General features: G+C 33.5%; 1 protein-coding gene across 7 annotated transcripts in view; it reads left to right on the top strand.

Moving 5' to 3' along the window:
* PHTF2 (putative homeodomain transcription factor 2) overlaps nucleotides 1-22,252 on the top strand; it is a 111,506-nt gene that overhangs the window by 79,060 nt on the left and 10,194 nt on the right. For 5 of the 7 annotated variants that reach the window (XM_012747437.2, XM_012747405.2, XM_076006491.1 and 2 more), the window contains 5 exons: nucleotides 5,240-5,423; nucleotides 8,026-8,181; nucleotides 12,664-12,882; nucleotides 20,159-20,287; nucleotides 21,763-22,035. In XM_012747437.2, coding sequence (XP_012602891.1) covers nucleotides 5,240-5,423; nucleotides 8,026-8,181; nucleotides 12,664-12,882; nucleotides 20,159-20,287; nucleotides 21,763-22,035 — 961 coding nt within the window. The remainder of the gene's footprint in view (nucleotides 1-5,239; nucleotides 5,424-8,025; nucleotides 8,182-12,663; nucleotides 12,883-20,158; nucleotides 20,288-21,762; nucleotides 22,036-22,252) is intronic. The other 2 variants (XM_076006493.1, XM_076006492.1) reach the window with 1 other exon arrangement.

Raw genomic sequence — 22,252 nt, 5'->3', positions numbered from 1 at the left:
GTTTGTAATTCACAAAAAACTTTTCACTGATTTCATCTTGATTTGTTCCTCATAACACTGGAATCACTTAATAACAGCTTAGCTGGGAGGCCTTGACTCTCATGCTAGTGCTGTTTTCAACTGCTCTGAACTTTCTAGGTTCCTTTTGTGTGTCCCTAGTCTACATGTCAAAATCCTCCACACGGTAGTGCCTGTCATGTTCTGGCCATTGGGTCACACTGCCTACCTCTCAAGTGAAAGCAACTAATCTTCCTGTTCAGGAATGTGGCTCACTTGCACACATTCATGGTACGGCAACTTGGCGCCACTCTTGGCCTAGAGCAGGCAGCCTGAAGTAGCTTCCCTTTATTTAAAATATATGTTGTAAGTAAAATTTTACAATATTTATTTTTTAAGTAAACCTCTCACTTCCACTGCCTTTCCTTATTATTTTTACCCCCTAAAGCAAGAAAACGGATGAATTATTTAAACATCTGAGTTTTAGAAACCTGTGTTCCTTTTGAGAAATTCATATTATTCTTTGAGGTTCTTACTTTTGCTTATTAATAGCAATATGAGTCACATAGCAATTAATGGTAAAACTAAACCTGGCCTGGAGCAGCCATGGGTTTTGATCCTCTTTACTTATAATAATTAGAATTTAGCGCTTCTACTATTTCTCCCTTCTTTCAGCATTTTATGCTCAAATTCAAAGAATGCCCTAATCAGATGACAAATCAGTTTGTACTTTTTTCAACATGTAATTGTATTTTGAAACAATTTCAGACTTCCAGAAAAGTTGCAAGAACAACACAAAGAACTCTCATGTATCTTTCATCCAGAGACCTGATTAAAATTCTGCTAATTGCCCTTATGGATGTCCTTTATTATAGCCGAAAGCTGTCATCTGGGATCATTTGCCACACTAAGTGATCTGTCTCTTTAGTCACCTTCAATCTGGGATGTATTCTCAGTCTTTCCATGAGTTTCATGCTTTTCATATTTTTTAAAGACTTCAGGGCAGCCACTTTGTAGAATGTTCCTAGTTTGGGTTTGTGCCAGTGGTATGCTGGATCTGGCTCCAGATAACTTGTGAAAACAGAATATTCATATTTCTTCTCAATTTTATGTTCAGTGATATCAATTGGTACTTGAAACTGACCATGATGGAATTATTGGCACCATAGAAGTCAGGAAATACATAAACAAGGGCTTTTTCCCCTAGAGTGCTTGTTGTTAAACGTTTACCAGCGCACGATTGGATTCACCTAATGTTTCTTTATGATTAAACCTAAATTATGCATTTTTGACAGGAATATCACAAAAGTGACACTTTTTTCAAATCAGTGCGTCTTATCAGATGGCAAATAGGGTGGATTTGTTCCATTACTAGTGATATTTACATTAGTCACTTGGTTAAGATGAGTCTGCTACATTTTTCCAATATAAATTTATTTTTCCTTTAATAATCAACAAACATTCTGAGATATGTTAAGACTGAAAATGTAGTCATTTTTTGGTATCTTTGGGTGATTGGTTCCAGACTGAGGATACTGAAATCTGAGTATGCTCAAGTCCCTTATATAAAATGGCATAGTATTTGCATATAACCTATGCACATCCTCCCATGCACTTTAAATCATCTCAATTACTTATAATACCTAATACGATGTAAACATTATGTAAATAGTTGTTATACTGTATTATTTAGGGAATAATGGCAAGGAAAAAAGTCTGTACATGTTAAGTACTACAATCATATTAAGCCTAATTACATTTGAAAGTAGAGGTTGATTGAATCCATGGATGTGGAATGGTAGATATGAAGGGCCGACTGCAACCTATTTCTCATTCACTTTCACCTTCTAGTTTTAGCATCCATTGATGATTCTTGCCCAAATTATTATTATGATGGTTCTCAAATAGTGATTTGTCTAACTTCATCCTTCCTTCTACATTTATTATTTGGCATTCTACTTTAAGAAGAAGCTTTCCCTTTACTCACAAATAGATTATGAGCAATCTCAAATACTCAAATAGCATAATCAAATACTCATAGATTTCTATTTTATTCAGTTTGTTATTGCATTATTTATTTTGATTATCAGATTGACCCAACTTTAGCCAGTGGTGCCCCTTGGAGCATTTTCCTTATTATGTTGACATGCCTCTGTTCTTTGAGCATTTTCTTCCTTTGTGGTGCAAAAACATGTTTCAGGTTCAACTTTTACTTCCTTTTGCCCCAACCTTGGAATCAGCTACTTCTTTTTTTTTGGTATATAGAAACCAAAATCTGGGTGCAAGGTGTGCTTATTGCTTTTGGAGTGTTGCTAACCCCAGACCTTTTCAGTGGCAGAGCAAGAAAATGTGTTTATCCCTTAACATATTTATTTCTATAGCTATCTTTATATATGATAAATCATGAATTTGTAATGATAGCTCCAATTCAAATACAATACCAAGGCTACATTCTATCTGTTCTCCTTTTTATATTTATATCTACTTTTTCTATCAGTAAAAAACCTGATTCCATTATTGTCAATATGTTTACTTATTCAGTTAATCCCCTGTATTTAGCCCATCTCCTGACCTTGCTAGGCTGCACCTAATATTGTACTCAGATGGGCTGTCATTATTGACTCATTGGGGTGTTCCTGCTGTCCCACTCCAATGACACTCTTTCAAATGTTGTCATTATCAGCCAGTGAGGCTGCTTTTGTTTGTATTTTGAGCTACTTTGTAAACTCTGAGGGTGGTGCTTACATTTAGTATTTTCTTTTGCCATTGCAGCTTGATCTGCATTTGGTTCATGAAAAGCATGAAATAGTTACTATAGCTTAATAACTTACTGTTCATGTCTCCTGATAGTATTACATATACTTTGAGGAGATACTGGGGAGAGAAACAACCCATAGAAGATTGGAAAGAAGCAGAGATAAGGAAGGAAGTGAGAGGTAGCTGAAAGGTATCATAATGAGTGCTAGTAATAATACTCTTTTGGCTAGTAATAATACCTAGTTTGACGTAGTCTTTACCCTGTCCTGTTAAGGAAAAAATACATGTCCCTTAAAAAAATGCTTAAAGCAACAGCTTTTATTGACTCAAAAATCTTTCACTAGGCCCTTGTCTTTTTGCCCTATGGAGTTCTGGTTCACTTGGCATGTTTTCCCAAATTTTCATCCGCTATTTATACTTTGAGCTACTGGCCTCCAGGCCCATGTTTTCAATTGCCTACTCATGTTTCTCAGCCTGTTCCATCTTTCTTCTCAAATAAATTTCTCTTCTTGCACATACTGTCTGATTAATGGTTCTATCAACTTTTCCACTCTTCTTTCAGTTCATTTATCCCTTTTCCCCCTCCCTTCTCAGCCTAGTCTAATTTCCATGAGCCTTCATAAATACCTTTCCAGCACACTCCCTCTTCTTTATCTTTGAGTTTCTGACATTTTCAGGATATTAAATAACTTCATTTTGCATAATGTTGAAAATGCAGATGTGATAAAGGGAACAATTAATAACTGATGCTTCTATCACTTTCTTCCCCAGGCAGAGAAGTTTGCAAGTTTCCTCTATGCCTTTTGTTTTCTATTTTTGGCCATTCTCCTCTCTACTATAATTTATGTTCTCCCCTCTCCCCGCTACTCTTTTTTTTTTTTTTCCCCCGCTACTCTTAAATGATCTCTGTTCTGTGGCTCACTGTTCTCTTAATCTGTCCATGCTTCTGAGGATCATATAGAAAGAAAAAGGTCAGCAGATTAGGCTTCCCAGTCTTGCTACTCTGTGGAGGTGGGTTCTGAATGACTAAAAATAGGTGCTCTTTAGAGCATACAGGAAATATGTCTCCTTTAGGAATCTTGCAGAAGAGGGGCCTACTAGCGTAAGACACAAACCTTCTGGGCTTCGAGGAGTATTTTAAGAAATCCTAATAGGCAGTTTCCCAAAGAGTAGTGGGCAGTTGGAGGTAGTATGGAGATATAATTAACTTCATAGTCAGAAGGTCTGTACTGTAGTGCCAGCTTTGCTTCTAGCTGGCTGTGTGACCTTAAATAGGTCGCTTATACCTCTTTGTGCTTCTGATTCCTTGTTTCCCAAATAAGCATTTAGAATAGATGGGTTCTAAGTCCTGCCCAGTTCTAAAATAGAGATGCCAACAGAACTGTGTTAAGTGTAGTGTTAAAGATAATGTAGGGTTTTTTTTGTGTGTGTGTGTGCATTTATAATGACTTGTTTTTTGGCCTAATTGAAGGTAATATACTAATTTTATTTTTCCTTTCTTACAAAACTAATACCTCTGGGGAAAACTGAAGGGAATTTATTTAAATATATAATTGCTTTAAAATGTTTTATGATAGACTTAATCTGCATTGAGCACATTTTAATTATGTGTGGGATGTACATTATATTTCTACTAACCATTTCTCTTGGATAGCCATTATTTCACCCACTGTTGTCTCTGAAGAGGACTCCCCATGCATTTGCCTATTAATAAAAAATATCTTGTTTATTTTTTCCATGTAGTAGTTTTATATTTTAAAAAAATTATTCCTGGAAATGAATATCCTCAATTCTAGCCCTTTAGGTATTTATAAGCTGCATGATTACTAATATTTTTTTCCAGAGATTATTTCAGTGGGTGAAAGAGGTTATTTATTTTCATTGTATTCTTCACTTTTACTTCTTCCATTATGTAGAACCTTATTTAGAGTTTTCTGTTTTTCATATATTTTTATGTTACAAAAGATGTTATTCTCCATTTTATATTAAAATGAATTATATATTAAAATGAATTTAGAGATATTTATGTATACATACTAATGGTAAAGTATTTGGGTAGAGTGTTAAAACTAAGTTAAAGTACTAATTGCAACTTAACCTGAAAATTACTAAGATAGTTTTCAAACTAAAACTTCAAAGTATATTATTAACCATAAAGAAATGGGTAAAATTTTGATCCTAGATTTTACTCAAAGACCAGGTGACTTTGACGAAGAATTTTTTGGTAAGTTAGGGCATGTCTCCTAGAATTGCTATATATAAGATGTTAAAACCTGTAAAATAAGCTTAAGTAGAATATTAATTTACATGTTTATGTTATCTGTTAGATATTATATTTCTAAATTATTTATTTTGAAAATAGGGTGGCCATTAAAATTCTGAGAAATAACTATCAGATATAATTATTAACAGATTATAATTTCTATCAATAACCCATTCAAAATAAGCTAAGTTCAAACATGCTTCTGCATATTTTTCTTTTTAGATCAAAGAAAGCAAAGAATTCAATTGACAAGTCTACTGAAACTGACAATGGCTATGTATCCCTTGATGGGAAAAAGACTGTTAAAAACAGCGAAGATGGAATACAAAATCATGAACCTCAGTGTGAAACTATTCGACCGGAAGAGACAACCTGGAACACAGGAACACTGAGGAATGTTCCCAAAGTAAGTGTGACATTTAAAACAATTTGCCTGTGTGATTTTATATTAGCTAATGTGAAGTTGTCAGGTCAGCAGTCTGTTTTCGGTTCTTGGTGTGCTTTTGGTGGAAGAATGGCCAGACACACCAAAAGCAAGGCAAGCACCAGGAGAATTCTATTGAGTAAAGTAAGATACATTCACCATAGATGGTGAATGGGCTCCTGTTGTACCAGGAGAGCTCCGATAATGGTCTGGGGTCCTGTTTTATATTGCCTAGGTTGGGCCTTCCTTGTGGTTCAAATGTCACCATGGAACCACTTTGATAGACAGTTGGGAATTATATAACCTGAGTCCTATTGCGCATGTGGTTATCCTATGATTGTCTTTGAAAGTCCATGGTAGAGGGAACTGCAATGCAGATTTAAGATAATGACATGATAATTAGTGTTAGGTTGTTCTAGGTCACCTTCCAGACCCTATTGTGCCTGTGCTGCTTGGCCTACGGGCTGGGAAACCCTCTGCATTCTTTTGTAGTTGGTGCATTAAGTCCTGATTGGCATAGTGGCAGGGCATTCCTTCCTCTTCCCAGGTGTGCCAGTTGTTTGGGGCACCTGACTTTGTCTTCAGGAAAGTCAGAGGTCTCTCACTATCTACCTTACAGAGTGACTTAGGTATAGTATTAATGGTTGCCCTTAAACTAAGTCTTGTCTCCAGAATTTATTCTGCAAGCTTTTATAAATAACAAGAATGAAGCTAAAAATCAGATAAAGTATTGTGTGATTAAATTTGATTGCCCAGTATAATTTGGTACTTATGAGTTGGTTGATGGCTCTAATTTTCCAAAATGTTAAAGCACTTTATAGTTATTATTTGTTAAACCTAACTTTTTCTTTCCCTACTTCCATATGTGTAAAAATTTGCATTAAGCGGAATATCTAAATTATTCAAAAAGCTGAAGTAGAAAAGCAATTTTCTATTCATATTCTAAGTAAGAAAATGTTTTTTTCTACAATCATTACCTATGCTGTCAGCACATCTGTTTTGCTTTTAATCTGAAAAAACTCTTATTAAGGAAATATTTATTAAAGGTAACAATTATTTGTTTACTTTTCCAAAATAATAGTCAAAGAGACTCTGAGTTCATTGTAACAAAATCTAGTGTAATGTCTTCTGTTTCTTTGTTTCACTGATTTTTTTGTTGTTAAATAATTTATTCTTTAAAGTCTGTTACAGTAAAAAAAAAAATACAGCCAAATTTAAAGATGTTACCTCTGTTACATTTAGGAATATAAGCATGAACATCTTGTGTTAAGGAAAATAAAGAAAAGAGGATTCTCTAATTTTGAGTAAAATTGTGTTACTACTTATTTTGGGTAAAGTATGTGTTACTACTTGAACAGACATATATTTTCAGCACCAGTAGCTATAGAACAGCATGGGCCTGCAGTGAAATATGGTCCCTCACTCTGATTTTTCAAGCATTTAGCTCTCTTTTAATATGAACCTCACATCACTATGATCACTCAACAGGTAAGTTTTCAATCATACAGCTTTCAAATACATTTTTATTTATTTATTTTTATTTTATTTTATTTTTTTTTTTTTGAGACAGAGTCTCGCTTTGTTGCCCAGGCTAGAGTGAGTGCCGTGGCGTCAGCCTAGCTCACAGCAACCTCAAACTCCTGGGCTCGAGTGATCCTTCTGCCTCAGCCTCCCGGGTAGCTGGGACTACAGGCATGCGCCACCATGCCCGGCTAATTTTTTATATATATATCAGTTGGCCAATTAATTTCTTTCTATTTATAGTAGAGACGGGGTCTCGCTCTTGCTCAGGCTGGTTTTGAACTCCTGACCTTGAGCAATCCGCCCGCCTCGGCCTCCCAAGAGCTAGGATTACAGGCGTGAGCCACAGCGCCCGGCCACATTTTTATTTTTGTATTACATAATAAAGTTATATGAGGAACATGAAGATATCAATAAAATGTATGGTCTGGAGTCTTTTAGTTTCAGAATTTCTAAAATCTAGATGTCTCTTGCAAATTGATGTGTACAGAATGCAGTCTGTCTGGTATGTGCACACATGCAACTACCATTCACTCCCTCTTGCCCATAAGCCATTATTGAATCAGCAGGGGGTCTTATAATTGATGGCTTTTTCAGTTCCGAAAGAAATACTATAATTAGTTCCTTTCAGGTCTCTCAGTTTCTTTTATTTTTTTATTTTTTTTTTTTTATTTATTTATTTTTTTTTTTTTTATTTTTTTTTCCAGAAAACATCATTGGCTTATCTCAGTTTCTTTTAAATGGTCTCTGTTCTGCTTTTCTCCTGTTTTATATTTTTTTATTTTTGTTAGCTGTTTCAAATCTCTATGAACAAAAATGTTACAGAGCAATGTTTGACAAATGGCTGTTGAAGTACTTTTAAAAGTAAAAATGTACTTTAAAAGTATAATCACTGATTTAAGACATTCGGAAAATCGGTTAGTACTAATCACTTTCAGGTATTTGAAGGTATTTTGAAGATACATGTATGTATGTGTATATAATTTAAAATCTTGCAGTTCAAAAGCTAAAAGTTCAGTTAGAAATTACCTATTTTAATCCTCTTTGTGTACTCCCAACTTAGGATACCCAAAGGACAATAACAAATATCTCTGATGAAGTCTCCAGTGAGGAAGGTCCTGAACCTGGATACCCACTACGTCGTCACGTGGACAGGACTAATGAAAGCGTTCTTCGGAATAGAAAGTCACACCATTATAAGAAACATTATCCTAATGAGGTATACACACTTTGGCCTTAAATATATACATACATAGCTATTTTCTATGCTAATTTATAACTTTTTTCAGCAATTGAAAATTATTATTGAAATAAATATTTCCTATTACTATCAATATCTGTTACTATTATATGATCTGGATTTATAGAGTAGCAGTTTTAGATTTATGTATTGCGCACATAGTGACAATCACGTATTTGAACTCATTTTGTGCATTATTTTTGAAGACTCATACATTGTTTATTGTTTGCTTTTAAAGAAGACCATTCTGGAGAGACAATCTGCAGATTCTGTGTTTGTCTCTTTCATAGTTTGAAAGACTTTATAATTCTTGATTATAGCAGTTACTATTCTAAGTAACTTCCTTCATATTACTCTTACTAGTTATTAAGTCCTCAGACTATAAAGTTCAGTTCTTTTTTTTTCTTTGTTTCCATTTTTTATTGATTTTTGTTTTCTCTAAATCCTTTTCAAACTTTATCATATCTCTTAAGCTTAACATTATTTAAATAGAAAAATAATTTTATTCATTTGAATTTTCAGTTTCTATTCTAAGGATAGAACATTCAATTATCTGGCTTCAAAACAAATCAATTACACCTTATGTCACGTAACATTACCTTCTACTCTTTTTGAAATATATTAGTATTTTTTTCCTTCATGATTTCATGTTAAACTTATGAAAAATCCAGTATTACATTGTGCTAGAATATGAATGCCTTCAGAGTATTAAAATTAGCAGAGCTACTTCTTTGCACACTGTTCTCTGTGGTTGTATCTCTAGTTAATTTTTCTGGTGACTATGGTTGCATTCCTTTTCTCAGCGGCTGCCGTTAGACACTGATGCCAGTATGTCTGTCCACTCATTCCCTCTTCACCCACATCATTCGATGTACTGTGTACTTCTCCTAAACCAAATAACTAAGCTTGTGAAATCATAGTCTTACTGTTCATACAATTAGAAGTCAGTTGGTGCTGGAAGGGAGCTAGAGTGCTGCTGGAGCCGTCTCCTATGGAATGAATTATTTGGCTTTAGAAGTACTTTTCTCACACCCCCCCATGATTTTTGCTCTTCTTGGTTTCCACCTGTATTTTGAACTGTTTTGAAAGTCTTGAAGGATAGAACATTATTCTACTAATCTTAACTTTTAAATAAATGTGTTGCTTAAAATCTTCTAGATTTCAAGCTAAGTAAGACTGATAATTGATAGGCATTGATTGTTTTAAATCTTTTTTAATATATAAAAGATTACATAAAAATAAAATCTGGTCATCAAACTCTTCATATGCAAAGTGAAGAAGATATTTAGACTAGAAGATATTTAAAAAGCTATATTCAATTCTAAAAAATTTTGACTCTCTGAAGTGAAACTAGCTCTAAAAGGGGGCATTTTTTAAAAAGCAAAATAAAGTCTCTTTTGAATAAATAAAATTGAGACAGAATATTTGTAATGCTGTTTTGCATTTTTATTTATGGTATAAATTGTTATACTCCCTTCAAATTACTAGTCATATTTTTTTCTTTAAGAATGAGGCACAAAAAATTGTTTTGGCCCACCCAAACACAATGAACAAGCATCTCTAGCACCTACTTTATGCCATTTATCACTTAAAAAAAAAAACCACAAAACAAAAAACAGGGCTTCTTAAAGAAATAGCTGATTCCTGATTCCTGACTGTTGCAAGAAATGCACAAAATGACCCGGGAACCTCTTGATATGATAGAGAGCAAGAAAGCTATTGAAGTCTACTAAGGTCTTTTTAGAAGGACTCAGGAGCCAATGATAGAATAGTTTGAACTTTAATTTCTCTCCAACTGATAAACAAAAAGAGATGAAAAAAATATCCTTTGGGGAAGCATTTTGTGCATGAGTGGCACTGGTGGGCTTCACTGTAAGATATGACAGGTGAGAAACAGAGCCATTTGCTGTAAGCCTCCCAGATGGCAGGCAGTATCTATCGATGAACTTTTTAGGGGCCTCTAGTTTTCCAGGAAGAATCATCCAATCTTCTGGTGGAATGGGAATGGGGGATAATATAACAGGCTGCCATGGTGTTTGGCACCAAGCAGGCTGGGGATGATATGGGAAATCTTTTCATTTAATGTGTAGACTTTTGTTTAATCCCCTTGGTTTTGCCCTTTTTTACTATCTCTTAATACTGTATCTGGTTGGCTTCTTCCAGTCTCTTGTTGGGAGGACAGTGGTGGGATTACTTGGTTATCTGGGATAAGGGATGTGTCCTAAGGAACTGATAGCTTCTTTTAAGCATTTATCCTATTTCCTGCTCTGTCCTGTCTTTGTTCAACTCTGTGTTTTCAAATTTTTACTCCCAATTGTAGATTAACTTTTCATCTAATAAAGATAACATTTGGTGGGTAGGAAGCATAATGAAGAAACTATGGGCTTGGAGTAAGATCATTTAAATGACCTTGGGAAAAATATTGAACTTCTCAGAGTCTTTTCTGTGACCATACAATAGGGAGATAAGACCATCCTTCTCAGATTATTAGTGTTAAATAAGATTATACATAAATAGCTTAGCAAAAACATTTATGTTATAAATGCATATTCCCTTCAAATAAATACTGTGTGTCCTCTAAATTTGATATGTTCGATTTTGGCTGTCTAAAGATTTGAAATGAGCAGAGCAAACCAAAATGTGGTTAACTTGAACATTTTCTTCAATTGTAAAATTTCCTATTTTTAGGCTTTATTCAACACTTTGTAGTAAAATTCCAAGTAGCTGTTCATCACAGATATTGCGAGTAAAATTCTGTTTGAAATGTAAGCAATTATGGGCAATAAGTTTTAGATTTTTACATTTGTAAAATGGCCCACTTATTAATCAGTATTTGGCAAAAAACACTTATGAAGAATTATATATATTTCCTTAGCCCTGAAATAAGTCATCAGTTGCAGTTAAACAGTAATCAGGCCTTTAATCCTGTTAACTTATTTCTGAATCTGATTAACAAGTCTGCATCATAAGTTAATAATAGATAAGAAACTAGCTTTATCAAAAATGTCAAATTTGCAATTACCGAAAACTTAATATTTTCTGTGCCTTGCTATCTAACGACAATTGTTATAATGAAAAATTCTTATATTTTAAGTATTCTGGTTGACATTACTGAGTCTGAAATATTTTTGGAGTGCTGTTTCTAAAACAAAGCAGAGTGATTTTTGCCCTTTTTTTTCTTTATTTTCTCTTTTTATTTCTTTATTCATCTCTTAAAAAAAATTTTTTTACTTCTCCCTAAATAAACAGCCTTTCTCTCAGAATCACTCTGTCAATACACTAAATATGGATTCATGGTTCCCCAGTCTAATATCAACAGATTAATTATCAATAATGTATAATATACCTTATTCAAGATATTTTATTACCTGTGGTAATAATGGCAAAAAAAATCTGTCTTTCATGGACTTATAATGTATTTGAGAGTTACAATCTATTTGCGAATACGAAATACATGAACATTTAATTGAGACACATAATATATTAAATTCTGGGAAGCAATACAAAAATTAATGTCAAGTGAAGATAAATGATAATAACTCACTTCAGGGACAAAGTGATCATTCTAGGTAGGTGGCTTTAAACTAACATTGGTTGAGTCCCTGCTTTGTTCCAGGTTTGGATTAAAAGCTACCATGCTCATTTAATTTTCAACGTCTATTTTAAAGGAGAGCAGGATTAATGATAAGAGATAGGAACATAATCAGAGGCTAGAGTGGCAAAGAACAAGCCATGTTTAGGGGCTAGGGAGTAGCCTAATATCACCGGAGGAATAGGTGGTATGAAGTAGAAGACAAAGTCAAAAAGTAGCACATACGAAGACAAGCATGTGCAGTGAAGGAATTTAAACTTGTTGAAGGAGAGCCCAGGGAAACCAGGAAAAGACTTTGGTTAAAGGAGTAAAGAACAGCTGTACTTTAGGAAAGTTACTCTGGAAAGAAGGAGAAGGCCTTTTAGGCAGGGGTCAATTAGGAGGTGCTTATGGCAATGAAGGTATGAATGATAAAGTCTGAACTCTGGCAATAGCATGAGAAAGACAAAGGGATAATATACATTATTTTAAAGGTGCAATTCACTCATCTTAGTTACAGAGGACAGCTAAAAAGCAATTCAAAGATTTGAACATATTTGGCTCTAAGGATGGCTATTAACCATTCTTTATTCAGTAAAAATTCTTTTAAATTAATTTAAATCAAAATTTAAGAGAATATAGGCACAACCATTGCATGCAAAGTATCATCTGAGCTGAAATATGAAATCAAATAAGTTTTGATATGAGAGCCTTTTGTTACTGCTTAAAAATGAACATATTTTTTAATGTTTTGCTATATCTCTTTCACTGTCTTTTGACGGTGTATTTGTTGTTTTTGCAAAAAGTAGCAATATATGGTTCTGATAGAATCCTTTGAGTTGGAAAGGGTACATAAATTGTATTAATGTCAAAGAATATCTTGATTTCAGGATGCCCCTAAATCGGGTACTAGTTGCAGCTCTCGCTGTTCAAGTTCCAGACAGGATTCTGAGAGTACAAGGCCAGAATCTGAAACAGAAGATGTATTATGGGAAGACTTGTTACATTGTGCAGAATGCGGTTCATCTTGTACCAGTGAGACAGATGTGGAAAATCCTCAGATTAATCCATGTGTGAAAAAAGAATATAGAGACGACCCTTTTCATCAGGTTGGTTTACAGTTTTGGGTTATGTGGACCTCTTAGTCAAGCTCCTTTGAATATATGTTCAAATTTTACAGAAGTGAAGAAAAAGCTTACACTTGACTAAATAATATTTCTAAATTTTTTTTTTCTTTTTATGTGAGCTGTGGTCTTGCTTCGTCAAAACATAAAATCTCAGTATTTATATTGTGGTTGTGTATGTTCCTGAGAAGTTGCTGGTAAATAGAGTTTTGTAAGTCAAACTGTTTCAGGTGCATTAGTCCTTTTTTTACTTAACATACTTCATGATCCGATTTATATATACCTTGGTCTAAATTCCACCTGTGTGACATTATATTCACAAATCTACATCTCATAAATATCAAATTTGTATCTCCAAGCACCTATATTAATGCTATCCAATAGAAATATAATGAGAGTCACATATATATAATTTTAAATTTTCTGGTGGCCTCATTAAAAACTTTCACAAAGGGGAAATTAATTTTAATGTTTTACTTAACACATATTATTTGGATTTACACTGATTTAAAGTCCATATCAAATATAAAAAGCAAAATATCAATAACAGCAAAAATAATTTTGAAGAACAGCAGGGGATTATCCCTTTTGGACATAAAAACTTTTAATACTTTAAGATAATGTGGTATAGGTGTATACCAAATAGACCAATGGAACAGGATAGAAAACCCAAAAATAGACATATGCTTATAATTTATAATGCATTACAAATCAGTGGGAAAAGGATGCACTCTCTGGTTGTATGTCACATGATTATTCATACATGAAAATTTTTTCCAGATAGATAAATGTGAAAAGGTAAAACTTGGCCGTGTGCGGTGGCTCACGCCTGTAACCCTAGCACTCTGGGAGGCCAAGGTGGGCAGATTGCTCGAGATCAGGAGTTCGAAACCAGCCTGAGCAAGAGCGAGACCCTGTCTCTACTATAAATAGAAAGAAATTAATTGGCCAACTAATATATATATATAGAGAGAAAAAAAATTAGCCGGGCATGGTGGCGCATGCCTGTAGTCCCAGCTACTTGGGAGGCTGAGGCAGCAGGATTGCTTGAGCCCAGGAGATTGACGTTGCTGTGAGCTAGGCTGAAGCCACGGCACTCACTCTAGCCTGGGCAACAAAGTGAGACTCTGTCTCAAAAAAAAAAAAAAAAAAAAAAAAAGGTAAAACTTAAAAATATTTAGAAGAAAATATAGGAGAAAAATTTTTGCTACTTCATGTTAAAGAAGACTTTTTTAAAGCAAGATATGAAAAGCACAAAAAACCAACATGGGGAGATTGATAAATTTGAATATCTTAAGATTTAAAACTTTGTGCTACAAATTAAACCACAAACATTGTTAAAAGACAAGCCACAGGCTGGGAAAAGATATTTCCAATACATTAACTATCAAAATGATCCTGCTCAGAGCACATAAAGAACTCCTACAGATGAATAAGTAAAAGACAAATGATTCAATAGAAAAATGAACAGGATGTGAACAGCAACCCACCTGAATGGCTAATAAAAAATATAAGTAATGATGGTCAGCCTTGCTATAGTAGTCAGGGAAGTGTAAATTAGAATGAGGAAATAATATTTCATATTGATTAGACTGTCAAAATATAAAACCTGATAAATTTCAATGTTGGCAAGAATATGAAGAAACAACTCTTATTAAATGCTGATATGAGTATAAATATGCATAACTGCTTTGGAGAGAGCAATTTATCACATAGTAAAATTGAAGTTCTGCATATTCTAAAACTTCTTATCCCATCTCAAGGAAACTTTAGAAGATGATCACTAGGAGACATAAAAAAAAATGTTCATTACATTGTACATGATAGTGAAAATTTAAAAGGTAATATCCAATAATAGTGGAATTAATAAATCATGCCATGTGATAAAACAATATAGAGCAGTGAAATTGAATGAACTGAGCCGCCTGTATCAACATAAGTCTTGTGATATCACTATAAGTGAAAAAAGCAAGTTGCAGGCCGGGCGCTGTGGCTCACGCCTGTAATCCTAGCTCTTGGGAGGCCGAGGCGGGCGGATTGCTCGAGGTCAGGAGTTCAAAACCAGCCTGAGCAAGAGCGAGACCCCGTCTCTAATATAAATAGAAAGAAATTAATTGGCCAACTGATATATATATAAAAAATTAGCCGGGCATGGTGGCGCATGCCTGTAGTCCCAGCTACCCGGGAGGCTGAGGCAGAAGGATCACTCGAGCCCAGGAGTTTGAGGTTGCTGTGAGCTAGGCTGACGCCACGGCACTCACTCTAGCCTGGGCAACAAAGCGAGACTCTGTCTCAAAAAAAAAAAAAAAAAAAAGCAAGTTGCAGAACAATACATACGGCATGCTATTTATATGAAGTTTTGAAATATGCAAAACTGTATTATATATTGTTTATGGCTAAAAGCATATTAAGTAGGAATATAAAAACATGCGAAGGAATTATAAACACCAAATCTAGGATAATGTAACTGGGGAACAAAGGAAGGGAATGGAATAGGAAAGTGTACAAAGTAGCCTTCAGGTTTACCTGTAATATTTCACTTATTAAATATCTTGTGCAAATAAGGGAAAAAGGTAAAATATGATAAAGCCAACTGTTATTATTCTGTATCTAATTAGTATGTTTCAATTAAAAATATATATCCATTAGTTTTGGCTTTAGCCATAGGGAAAGCATCGGGAAAAGAAGCTTTGCTACAGGGAGTTGAGGAGTGAGACTGGGGATGAGGTTCAAAAAACATGGCAGTGAAAGTTTGAAGGGAATGAAGTAGTAGTTAGGGAAAAAGAGTTGAAGGGGTGTTTTGGTCCCCATGCCCCAAATATGTGAGATATTTGGGCACATTTATATACATGAGAGAAAATCAGTAGAAAACAATTGAAGAGGTACAGGAGAAAAAGTTTTTGATTGGTGGAATGAGGTTTCTTAGCATTTTGGAGAGGAAACCTAATTAGGGAGTTTAGCATACAGCAAGAAGAACAACACATCCTCTGCTGAGATAGGAGGAGAGAGAGGATGAGTATATGAAGCAGCAAGACAATAAGAGAATTATTGCTGGATGATCTCTATTCTGTAAAGTATAAGAGCCCAGGGGATCTACTGAGAATAAGAAGGGAGGTGATAAAATAGGGGTCTTGTGGATGGTAGTGAAGACTTGAAGTTGTCATTTGTAGGGAGTGGAGATAGAGGACTGAGAGTATGTGTGTCCATGCATTAAAGCCAATGAACACATTAAAAGAATCACATTGCCACATTGTTGAGGGTCCAGCTAGCATCTAAAACCATGAATTTGTAGTTGGCTATTCCACACAGTTAAGAGACATTTTCTGGAATGTACTTGTAATAATCATCACAGTAGCTAACATTTAATAAGCATTTGCTGTATGCCAGGCACTGTGCAAAGTAATCTAGATGTATTATCTCATGTAATCTCTATAACCTATGGCAATGTAATTTATTTTCTTTTTATAGATGAGAAAATTGAGGCTCAAAGTTGAGTAATGTGCTCAGACTCACAGAGTAGGTTCTCAGTAAATAGTTGCTGTTCAAGAAACAGGAGAGAAGATAATTGAAATGATGGGTATGGTGGGAGTCTAAACATGTTAGATTGAGAAGGAAGAGACAATAAATTGAAGGATAAGTTGTGTGTTCAAGGGAGCAAGTGTTTTGCATTGAAGTGGTGTGTTCAAGGGGAATGGTTTTGACACCTGATAAGATGAGAAGTTGTGGTGGAAGATTAATTTCCCAAGTAGAACAATTATGTATAGTAGCAAAGCCTGGGGTGTGGCCATGGGAGTAGCTGAAGGTCCCTGGAATTGAAGAAATGAAAAAACAATAAACAATCCATGAGAGCATAAGGTATTAAATGAGTCATCTGCATATTTATCTAAGTCACTGAGACTAATAACTGCAGTTGAGGTTGAGGTTGAAATGCCTGTGAGCTATTTTCCCAGAGATAGCAATGAACAGCTTAGAAGCAGGGACCATGTGTTTTTTGCTCATTGTTGTATCACACAGAGCCTGGTACATAGTTGGTATCAATAGATACTAGTTGAGTGCCTGAAACAAAATTTAAGTTTTTTCTAAACATGCCAATTAGGCCTTTCTTAAATGATTTTAAAAATTGTTTTATGATGTCTGTACAGAACAAATTGCCCTAATTCTGTCACAGCACTCTGCTCCTTTTTTGGTAAGATAAACATTTTATATGTTCTACTGTGCATATCTAATTATGGTATCCTAGACTTCTGTTGATTTTGCTTTTGGATTAAAGATATGATTTAATGCACATTTTTTATTTTCAGACTTTCTAAAAGATAAACTCATGTTTTTAGTTTTACTAATAGATGAGTAATGGGAATTAGCTCCCTTTACTCAAAAATTACCAGGTTTTTTCTTGTTTGACCAAAGTCTGTTAGGTTTGAAGGACCCTTTTCTGCCCACCATAAAGATGAAAAAATCCCTCCTCATGAAGAAACACTGAGCATTTGAATTAGTGTGACCTAATCAGAATATTCCCAAATTCGTAGTTCTGTTTTGTTTTACTTATAGTAATTGAAACATTTCTGTAGGAGAAAAATTTTCTCCTCTAGTCATGGCTGAATATGTAATAATATATAAAGCCATTTTCACGTAAAATGCATTTTTCAGTAGGTAAAGCTTTAAAATGGCTACCTTCCCACAGTTGGAAATACTAGTCAAGTTGTCATGGTGAATTTATTTGAAATAAAACATCCCACTATCTAAATGTTAAAGTTTTCAGGCAGTTTTGAATGAACAAGGAACAAAGCAGTTGAGATTTTAGATGAGAATAAAGAATAGTCATTAATAGAATTCTAAATTTTAGTTAGAAATGTATTTAGAAGAACCTATGTGATAAAATTATAAAATGGCTTTCTTTGTTCCATTTTTACTGAGCCTTTAAAGTGTTTCATGGGATGCTGCTCTCTGCACACTACAAGCAGTACACATTTCCATTAGACTGCTTTTCAGTATACATTTGACACACAAAGATACAGCGTTCTTTTAATTAACCTTTTTAAATTCATCAATTTCTAATTGCTATCTTCCCTCTTGCCTTTTGACTTTCTAAAAATAAGAATATGATATCAAATGCCAGTTAGAGTAACTGGGAAGGTAGCTGGGGGCAAAATGAGTACTTTGAAAGGACAGTGAAGAACTTCTTGATTTCCTATTTTTGTCTCTAGATGGACCTTGTTGGTATTGATATTCTTTTTTTCATGTAATTGGAAGACCTTTAATCCACTGTTACAGACTGAGAGTTAAAAAAAAAGAAATCTCTAAATCAGTGGTTGAAATCTGTTGTCTCTCAGGCTTAACATTCTTTCCACTCATCTTCTCATACTTCTTGTTTCTGGCTTTTTGGTTCTGTTATATTTCACAATTATTAAATTTCCAGAGAAATTTTGATATATATTTTGGTGCAAATTATTTCTATCCTAAAGTAGAATATTTTGTTTGGGAATAAATTAGGAAACATTATTTGAACAATTAATTTGGTAGTTAATAACCAGTATCTCAGAGCTCTTAAGTCCCTCAAAAAGTCCCTCAAATAAATTAGGAAACATTATTTGAAGAATTAATTTGGTAGTTAATAACTAGTATCTCAGAGCTCTTAAGTCCCTCAAATAGTGAAATACATGTTATAAGAGTTAATGTATATTAAAATCCTGTATCTTTGGAAAAGATAAAAATTTCTCAACTCTGTTTTCTTACATATTATTGAATTATTATTATTTAAACTTCAAATGAATCAATACAACTTTACCTCCCTCTAGAGGAAAGTGTTATATTCCTTAAGTTTACAGAAACATTTCTTTACTATATTTTATTCAAGTATTTTCCTCCAGAGAATAAATGTAAGAGTAGATTCTTCTGTTTATTGTTAGAAGTTATTTTAATGAAACATGTTATAAAATTTGAGTATTAGAATGTCAGAGATCTGTTGATTAAGTTAGAGGCCAGGCACAGTGGCTCACACCTGTAATCCTAACACTGGAAGGCCAAGGCAGGAGGATTGCCTGAGGCCAGGAGTTCAAGGCCAGCCTGAGCAAGAGCGAGACCCTGTCTCTACAAAACATAAAAAAATTAGCCAGATGTAGTGGCTCACACCTGTAGTCCAGCTGCTACTCAGGAGATTGAAGCAAGAGGATTGCTGAGCCCAGGAGTTTGAGATTGCAGTGAATAATGATGACTCCACTGCACTCTAGCCAGGATGACAAAGGGAGACTCTCTCAGAAAAACAAAAAAACAACCCAAAAAATTGTAATTTAAAATACTGTAATTTAAACAAACAAATTGTCCCCAATCTGGTTCTAATCTTTTAGTGTTACTTCTCTCAAAGTCTGATTATATAAAAGTTAGTGTTTCATTAATTTTGTTGATATCTTTAACCCAGCTATTCTATTTTGAAGTTTTATTCTTTTAATTGTAAATATAAAACAAACCAAAAAACTCCAACAAACTTAAGCATCTGATCCTTCATACTAAAATTTTTATTTATTTTTTTTATTCCTTGAAACATTGAGAGATACTTTATTCTACTTTGGGGAATACTTCTAGTTCTATGTGCTTCTGCTTTGCAATATTTGCTCTGTCTGGAAGAAAAGTTACATTGATCCTTTGGGGAAATACTTGATTAAAATATCAGAAAAGTAAATCAGATATTAAAGGTAAGTATATAAGGAAGAGTCTTTTTCAGGATGAGGTTGCATCACTAGGTAGTCTTTCAAAGAGGTTCAAATCTCAGCTACCAGTCTTTTTGAATTGAATGATCATAAGTTGGACAATGATCAGTATGAACAGTCTGATACTCATTGTAACATTAGTATAATGGTAGCTATGTAGACTGACAATTAAGTACTTTTGCTGACACATTTTAGTGTATTTTTTAATATGTTAACATATTAAATATACTAAAATATGTCATATGTGTGAATAGGTTGCCTAATATCTATTATAGAAAGTTCTTATACATTTTTACAATGTGTAATTTCTTGTGACATCTGTTCAGTGTATATACTAATTTTAAGATAGAATTTTAATATCATTAAAATTGTGTATATAGATACAGCTATGTACTGAAATGCATGTTCCATTTATAAAATATGATAAATGTATTCAGCAATTTTTATTTTTATTTAAAATTATATGTGAATATAGAAACATATATAGTTTCATATATACATGTTTTATTTATGAAATGTGATAAGTATATTCACCAATTTGCATTTATTTTTTGTAGAGTCATTTGCCCTGGCTCCATAGTTCCCACCCGGGATTAGAAAAAATAAGTGCTATAGTATGGGAAGGCAATGACTGTAAGAAAGCAGACATGTCTGTACTTGAAATCAGTGGAATGATAATGAACAGAGTGAGTTTTTAAATTTTATTCTTTTAGTTAAATGGTAAGACTTAATGATTACCAATATAAAATAATTACTATAATGTTATAATAATAACCTACTCACCTCATTTTTTCACCCTGAAGAAAGGTTATTTGTATTTGGTTTCATCTGATTTAAACAGTGATTTGTCCCTAAACCGCTCTCATCTACTATGTTTTCATTCCTTTGACCAATAATAGATTATACAGTTTAAAATTTTCCTTTTATGTTATTCTTTCTTTTGCTTTCGGTGGATAAAACTGAGGAGCTGCTAGATGTATACAGGTGTTGATGAAGATTTACTTTTCTGTACCATCCTTACTGGTTCATTTATACATTAGTATCTAAAACATGAAAAAAAAAACCTAGTAAATTTGCATTCATATTAATGCTTGTCTGCTTAAATATATAGAAGTAATGCAAATAATGGTAAAAATCTTGAGTAGTTTGAAGAAGTATAGTACAAATACTGTGGTTTTCATTTTCTGTTATTTTATCAGACAATTTTTAAAATTTACTGATTTCTCTGGACAATTAGGCATGATCTAACATGCAATTCTAAATTTCTTTGGTACGTTATTATGCTAAAACTCTTGTCTATGCTTTATGTAAGACAGGAATTAAAATAACCGGGTCTAGAATTAATAATACTTCCTGTTACGTATCTCAGCATGCACAATTACAAGGAGCTAACTAGGGAGTCTTCAGAGACTTGCATCTAGTTGGTGCTCTATAACTTAACTCTCTGTGAATTAGCAGATCACTTAATTTAGAATAGTCTCATTTATCTAATGTATAATATAAAAAGTTAGCTACATGATATTCAATATCCCTTTTAGTTCTACTAAGCTATCATGTTGGAAACTCTTTTATTTTCCCCTTATTTCATTTCTAATTCTATTTTTGTAATTCTTTTACCTTTTTTTCTTCTCTATTTAATTTCTTCCCCCTTCTTTCATCTCTCTTCTAAAATGGTTTTAGAGTTTAAGGAGACATTTATTTGTATATTAACTCTTTAAAGAAAAACACAAGCTCTTATAAATTTATCAAATAAGTATAATTCTAGGGTTTGTTTTGACAAATTGAACTTCAGTGGATATGAGATCTCATTCTCTTTAATATTACAGTATTTGTGAATGTTTCTAACTTTTGAAATAGAGATAGTTTTTTTTCTAGATCTGGATAAGACTGAGATAATTGACCCTTTTGTCATCCTTTTACTGAATTAGAGATCTGATAATGAATTGTTTTTGAAAACTGAAGAATTAATGACATTTTATGAGTAATAGGCTCTCAAACTTGAATGGAATTCAGATTTCATTATTCATGTATTAAAACTAATATAATGATATATTACTATCATATAAATAAAATAATGCTTAATAGGAATTACTTTTACTATAAATTAAATTTATGTATAAATTTGTTTTTCTTTTTCCTCTCTTCCCCTGGCTCCCTCAAGGTGAACAACCATATACCAGGAATAGGATACCAGATTTTTGGAAATGTAATCTCTCTAATCCTGGGTTTAACTCCATTTGTTTTCCGACTCTCTCAAGCTACAGACTTGGAACAACTCACAGCACATTCTGCTTCAGAACTTTATACGATTGCATTTGGTTCCAATGAAGATGTCATAGTTCTTTCTATGGTTATAATAAGTTTTGTGGTTCGTGTATCTCTTGTGTGGATTTTCTTTTTTTTGCTCTGTGTAGCAGAAAGAACTTATAAACAGGTGGGTATAATATTAACACAGAGTTCTGAATAGAAAATAATTTCTTTTTCATAATACTCAAGTATTCCTGAAACATTTTAGTATTTCATTAAATCATTTTTATCCAATTATTATTCTGTTTTGTTTTTATGGTACTTAACCAAATAAAATCTTAACAATCCGTATTTTGTTGATTTTTTTGTTTTGTTTTGTTTTGTTTTGGTAATCTACTTGAAAA

This window comes from Microcebus murinus, chromosome 9 (assembly GCF_040939455.1).
Source record: "Microcebus murinus isolate Inina chromosome 9, M.murinus_Inina_mat1.0, whole genome shotgun sequence".
In the NCBI taxonomy this organism is placed as follows: domain Eukaryota; kingdom Metazoa; phylum Chordata; class Mammalia; order Primates; family Cheirogaleidae; genus Microcebus; species Microcebus murinus.
Note: the sequence above shows the minus strand (reverse complement) of the source record. Positions and strands in the feature narration are given on the sequence as shown.